Raw genomic sequence first — 6799 nt, forward strand, 5'->3', positions numbered from 1 at the left:
CTATGCATGTTGAGTGTATTATCCAAAAGACATGGTGTAGAAATCTATAGCAGATAGTTGGAAATGTGGGTCTGAAATTCAGGAAGATAAATTTTTACAGTGTTATATACTACAGTGATTTTCCATGAATGACTGGATGCTTCTTCCCTGGAAAATTTTAAGGTTTTGATTGAATAATCTAAAGAAAGCTGGCCTCAAACCCATGACTTAGTAAATATTTATTTGCTTGTTGGAGATCCTTTCTAGTGCCATAGATTCTCGATCGTAAGCATTTTGAAGATCCAAGAACAGCTGTGTTGACCACTACCAAGAACTGAACTTAAGTCTGTCTTGACTGAAGCATTAGAAACTTTGCACTAGTTTTTCTTCCTGACTGAAACCACAAACCTACTTTTTGTCTCCATGGATTTGCCTGTACTGGACACTTCATATAAATGGAATCATATAATATGTGGCCTTTGTGACTGACTTCTTTCTCACTTTGCAAAATGTGTTCAAGGTCATTCATGCCAAAGCATTTATCAGCACATCCTTTTTATTGCCAAATAATATCTCATTTTGTGAATATACCACATTTTATTTATCCATTCATTGGGTGGTGGGCATTTGGGTTATCACTTTTTGGTTAATCGAATAATGTCCAGATTTTTCTATGGAGATTTCTCTTGGTTTATATACCTAGAAATGGAAACCCACTGGAATATGGGTCATATTAACTCCATGTTTAACTGTTGAGGAATTGTCAGGCTGTTTCCAAAGTGGCTGCATCATTTCATGTTGCGATCAGCAGTGTATAAAGGTTCCAGTTTCTCCCTCAGACACTGCCCTTACTTGCTTACACATGCTTACCCTTCTTATTCTCTATCCTTTCTTAAATTTTTAAAAAATATTTACCTATTTTTGAGAGAGAGAGAGTGAGAGGGGGAGGGCAGAGAGAGACAGAGACACAGAATCTGAAGCAGGCTCCAGGCTGTGAACTGTCAGCACGAAGCCTGACGCAGGGCTTTAACTCATAAACTGGGAGATCATGGCCTGAGCCGAAGTCGGACACTTAACCAACTGAGCCACCCAGGCACACCTCTGTCCTTTGATTTTAGCCATTATATTAAATATGAAGTAATTTTTCTATTTATGTTTTTCTAGTTTTTCTCATGGTTTTCATTTGCATTTTCTTGCTACAATGTTAAGCATCTTTTCGTCCATTTGTTTATCTTTGTTGGAGAAATGTCTATTCATATCCTTTGCCCATTTTCAAAATGGACTATTGGTCTTTTTATTTTTTAATTGTAATGATTCTTTATATAGTCTGGATGCAAGTCCCTTATCAGATGTATGATTTACAAATATTTTGTCCCATTCTTTGGTTTGTCTTTTTACTTTCTTTCTGGTGTCTTTTGAAGCAGAGAAATTTTTGAGGAAGTCTAACTTATTGATTTTTTTTCTTTTGTAACTTGTGCTTTTGGTGTCCTAAGAAACCATTGCCTAACTGAAGGGCACAAAGAGTTACTACTATGTTTTCTTCTGACAGTTTTATAATTTGAGCATTACATTTTGGTCTATGATTCATTTAATTAAAAATTTTTTTTTAATGTTTATTGATTTTTGAGAGAGAGAGACAGAGCATGAGCGGGGAAGGGGTAGAGAGAGGGAGACACAGAATCAAAAGCAGGCTCTAGGCTCTGAGCTGTCAGCACAGAGCCCAATACAGGGCTCAACCCACAGACTGTGAGATGGTGACCTGAGCTGAAGTCAGACACCCAACCAACTGAGCCACCCAGGCGCCCCCTTCATTTAATTTTTATATATGGCATGGGTAGGGTTCTCCTTCATTTTTGTATGTGGATATCTGGTTGTCCAAGAACTGTTTGTTGAAAAGATTATTCTTTTCCCATTGGATTTTCTTGGTAGCTGTAAATTCCTTGGGCTGCAATAGCAGAATATCAGAAATTAATTTTCTTAGAGTTCTGGAAGAAAACAGTTTTCTTACAGTTAAAAAAATTTTTTTAATGTTTTTAATTTATTTCTGAGAGACGGAGACAGTGCGAGCAGGGGAGGGTCAGAGAGAGAGGGAGACACAGAATCTGAAGCAGGCTCCAGGGTCTGAGCTAGCTGTCAGCACAGAGCCCGACACAGGGCTCGAACCCACGAACTGTGAGATCATGACCTGAGCCAAAGCCAGACGCTCAACTGACTGAGCCACCCAGGCATCCCAGTTTTCTTACAGTTTAAGATCAAGGTGCCAGCAAGGTTGATCTCTTCCTGGCTTGCAGAGGGCTGCCTTCCTGGCTTGCAGAGGGCTGCCTTCTTGATGTGTCCTCAGATGGCTTTTACTCTGTGTGTGTGCATTCCTAGTGTCTCCTCTTATAAGGACACTAGTCCTATTGAATTAGGGCTCTACTTTTATGACCTAAGTTAACCTTAATTATCTCCTTAAAAGCCCTTTCTCCAAATATAATCACCTTGGGGATTTAGGGATTAAACATATGGATTTGGGGGACATAATTCAGTCCATAACAGATTTATCAAAAATCAGTTGGCCATAAATGTAAGAGTACTTCTACACTTTTTAATTTTTTCTATTCATTTCTTTGTCTATCCTTATGCCAGTAGAATAGTCTTTGTAATACGTTTTGAAATTGGTCTTTTTACATATACTGATCGATACTACCCAAAATCCTACTGGAAATATCAGCACCATGACCATGCTGATGCCATAACCACAGTTAAGTAGCTTTTACTGTGGTATTTGAATACATTTTACAGCATGTCACAGCTTATGACACTCAGCACTTTCCATTGTGTCCATTGTGTCATTTGTTCTTCATTGTAACCTTGCAAAGGACATAAGGCATACACGAAGGCTACAGAGGCTTACAAAGGCCCACTCAGAGAGTCATGCAAGCCTTTGGTTCTCAGTGATGGTCTTTTTACTCAACAGTAGCAGGTTGCACTAGTCATGCTGGTGAGTTGCCTTAAACAGAAGTACTAAGACGGCTTGTTTTGTTTGTGCGAAGATATCTTTAAGTGATGTTTCTCAAAATTCCATGCATTTTAGAGGAAGCTGCTGAAAACAGATAACTGGGCCTCAACCCTATTCTGATTCAGCAGGTAGGGATGGGGCCTGACAACTGGCTTTTTTTTTTTTTTAACATTGACTTAATTTTGAAAGACAGAAAGAGCAGGGGAGGGGCAGAGAGAGAGGAAGACACAGAATCTGAAGCAGGCTCCAGGCTCTGAGCTGTCAGCACAGAATTCGATGTGGGGCCCAGACTCACGAACCGTGAGATCATGACCTCAGCCAAAGTCAGCCACTTAACAGACTGAGCCAACTGGGCGCCCCAACAATTGGCATTTCTAACAAACTTCCATGATGGTTCCTGCTAGACCATAACCCACTCTTTGATTGTCTTAATGGTCGTAGTGTTAGGAGTTTGCTTCATGTACTTATTTTAGACTTGCCAACTCTCCTTTTCATCTTCAGAATTTGCTTAGAATGTCCTGGAAGCAGTTTTCTTAAAATATATAATTTTTAAAATTGCTTCTTATGTAACTTAAAAGATTGCAGTCCATTTACTCAATCACTTTATTGAATAGCTGCTGTGTACTAGATGCAGTGAATGTAAAAATAAGTAAAAGGGGGCATGTGGGTGGGTCAGTTGGTTAAGTGTCTGACTTTGGGTCAGGTCATGCTCTCACAGTTGTGGGTTTGAGCCCTGTGTCAGACTCTGTGCTGACAGCTCAGAGCCTGGAGCCTGCTTCGGATTCTGTGTCTCTCTTTCTGCTTGCACTCTCTCTCTCTCAAAAATAAATAAACATTAAAAAAATTTTTAAGGGGCGCCTAGGGGGCTCAGTCAGTTAAGCATCCAACTTTGGGTCAGGTCATAATTTCATGGTTTATAGGTTCGAACCCCACGTGGAGCTCTGTGCTGACAGCTCAGAGCCTGGAGCCTGCTTTGAATTCTGTGTCTCCCTCTCTTTCTCCCCTTCCTGGCTCATGCTCTATCTCTCAAAAATAAATAAACGTTAAAATTTTTTTAAAAATTTTTAAATGAGTAGAAGTCTTTGAGAGACTTTCTGAGAAATGCAGAGTTTGAATATCCCTCCTGCATTTATTTTTTTAGATGTTTATTTATTTATTTTGAGAGAGAGAGTGTGTGTGAGTGGGGGAGAAGGGCAGAGAAAGAGGGAGAGAGAATCTTAAGCAGGTTCCATGCTCAGGGTAGAGCCCAATGTGGGGTTCAACCCCACAACTGTGAGATCATGACCTGAGCCTAAATCAAGAGTTGGATGCTTAACCCACTGAACTACCCAGGCACCCTGTCTCCCTCCTGGATTTAATGGGGACTTAAAATAATTGGGATTATAACAATGAAGAGAAGGGTATATGAAACACTTGTTACCTTATTGTTTAATTTCTTTTATGCTATCATCTTCTGTCTTCATTGTTTATGAAACTAGCTTTATTTGTTATTTAAAAACAGTTATAATTGCTGGTATACCAGAAATAATAAGTTTTGGGGGTGTTTTTCCCCCACCTTAGGCATCTGTAACCAATGTAATCTCAGTAACATGACGCTATACAAGGTCCTGTGTGAACAAGCTGGACATAGAGAGGTATCAGGCAGTTACAGATTTCATAGTTAAATATATACATATAGGGGCACCTGGGTGGCTCAGTTGGTTGAACATCTGGCTCTTGATTTCAACTCAGGTCATGATCTCACAGTTCATGCCCTGCGTTGGGCAATGCTCTGGTGGTGTAGTGTCTGATTGGGATTTTCTCCCCCCCGCCTTCACCACCCCTGTTCTCTCTCTCTCAAAAGAAATAAACATTAATACACACACACATACAGCAAAATATAAAGACTAACTGCTATGCATTATATATCAAGCAGAGCATTCTGATCAGAGGTAGTCTAGTGAGGCGATCCAAATGGTAATTACATTTTCTCTGGGGTAAGAATTGGAGAATGAAGAGATAAGACAAAGACTGGCCCTATGAAGTGCATAGAGGGCATGTCATCCCTGGGTTGTTTTTCTGTCATGCTCCTTGTTCCAGGCAGAAAACAGACTCCATTTTTAAACCCTGTGTTTTAAGCCTCTCTCTTTCACTTTTAGTGACTGCAGTGTCGCATGGATCTCTGCCCAGGCTCGGAATGCGACAATAGCAAGACGGCTATGGGACGTCAGTTGTGACCTGCTGGGCATCCCCATGAACTGACAGGTGGTAGCAGCTGGACTCAAAAGAAATCTACAGCAGACTACTCAGTACTCCCTGCCAAAATGACTCTCCTTCATGGTGACCAAAACCTTCCGTGCAAAGAAAACAGATCTTCCAGCCTTCCTGCTTGATGTCTGACAGAAGCCTAGTATACATTGCCAGATTTATCAAAACACCTTGCATTACTCCAGGTTTACTTTGCCTGTGTTACTGCCAGAGTTCCAAGAGATATCATAGGATAAGATCCTCAGATGACCGGCAAGCGGATATTTGCCGTCTGAAACCTACTACATAGGAGAATCGTAGCTATGGCAAGGTCAATTTATGGTAGTTGGGATTCGTTTCTACTCTCTTTGTTCACAGTATAGTCCCTCCCAACCACCATCCAACCTTCCTTTCAAGAGGACCACACTGCAGCCTCGGCTGAACTCTGAGTCACAGTGGCTTAGCTCAAGAGCAGGGCTCATCCCTCACCTGTTAAGAAAACCATCATATGCCAACATCTGGATTCTTTCAGGAAACTCTTAACTGAATCTGGATTATGGCCTGGCTCTATCTCTTGACCACCTAGAGCCACTGCTATCAGGATGTTCCAATATCTAGACCACAGAGAAGAACTTCCTTTTCTAAGAAGTTTGTGGGGTTTGGAGGATGGCAGAAATTTGGGGGAAGAAATAAAAATCAAGTTTAAACTGTCATTTTCTTACTGTTTCTCAGACCAGCAAGTGGGTAAAGAGAGGAGCAGTGTGGGAAGACAGACCATCTATCTGACTTTAGCTACTGACCCCAGACCCATGGAGGCCTTTTTGTGCGTTAGTTTCTCCTAGAAAACCAGAAGAAGGAAAAGGCTATTTGGTGATTGTCACTGAGTTTATCTTTGTGTTCTTATATAGTTACACAGTTGGGGTTATTTTTAGAAAATTCAGGATAACTACAAAGGAAGAGTATGAAATGGCCCTGATGTAGGCAAATGTTCAAAGATGGAGCAAACAGTGTCATCCAGTCTTTGATACAAATGAGTAAACCTGCAGGGGAAAGTCAACTCTGTATATGTGATTAACTACTTACCCAGAAGCATATGGGTAGCAGGGAAGAAGTCTAAAACAGGAAAAATCCTGGAAGATAATGGATGCAGTACAGGGACAAATTAAGAATTAAAAAAAAAAAAAAAAGCTAAAGATGGTAATATGTAGCTATGGAAGAATTGAGGATGAGTACCTGAATGAGCAAGACTGATATTGCACTGTCTTAACAAGCACCAATCAATCAATGTAGCAGAAAAAGATACAAAATAAAACCCCTAATTCTTTATTCAGCAAAATATCCTAAGGACTGATATTGGCAATTTGCAGTCAATACAGTATCTTTCAGGGCATATTCTTGCATTATCTTAACAAGATTAAAATGTCTATTTGCTAAAAATCTACATTTAATTTGGAGAACTTTTATCAAAAGTAATGCTGTCAAAGGAAATTGGAGGAATTAGTAATGTTCTTATCACTTGTTCAGAATATGTTATTCTAATAGACTTTGATTTTCTTGGACTGACAATTACATATTCACTTTGGTGGGTTAAAG

General features: G+C 40.0%; 1 protein-coding gene across 2 annotated transcripts in view; it reads left to right on the forward strand.

Moving 5' to 3' along the window:
• RDH11 (retinol dehydrogenase 11) overlaps positions 1-6415 on the forward strand; it is a 17807-nt gene extending 11392 nt beyond the window's left edge. For both annotated transcript variants that reach the window (XM_029950985.1, XM_029950986.1), the window contains one exon: positions 5119-6415. In XM_029950985.1, the coding sequence (XP_029806845.1) occupies positions 5119-5221 (103 nt within the window). In that variant the 3' untranslated portion in view covers positions 5222-6415. The remainder of the gene's footprint in view (positions 1-5118) is intronic.
• Positions 6416-6799: the final 384 nt, after the last annotated feature.

This window comes from Suricata suricatta, chromosome 9 (genome assembly GCF_006229205.1).
Source record: "Suricata suricatta isolate VVHF042 chromosome 9, meerkat_22Aug2017_6uvM2_HiC, whole genome shotgun sequence".
NCBI lineage: Eukaryota > Metazoa > Chordata > Mammalia > Carnivora > Herpestidae > Suricata > Suricata suricatta.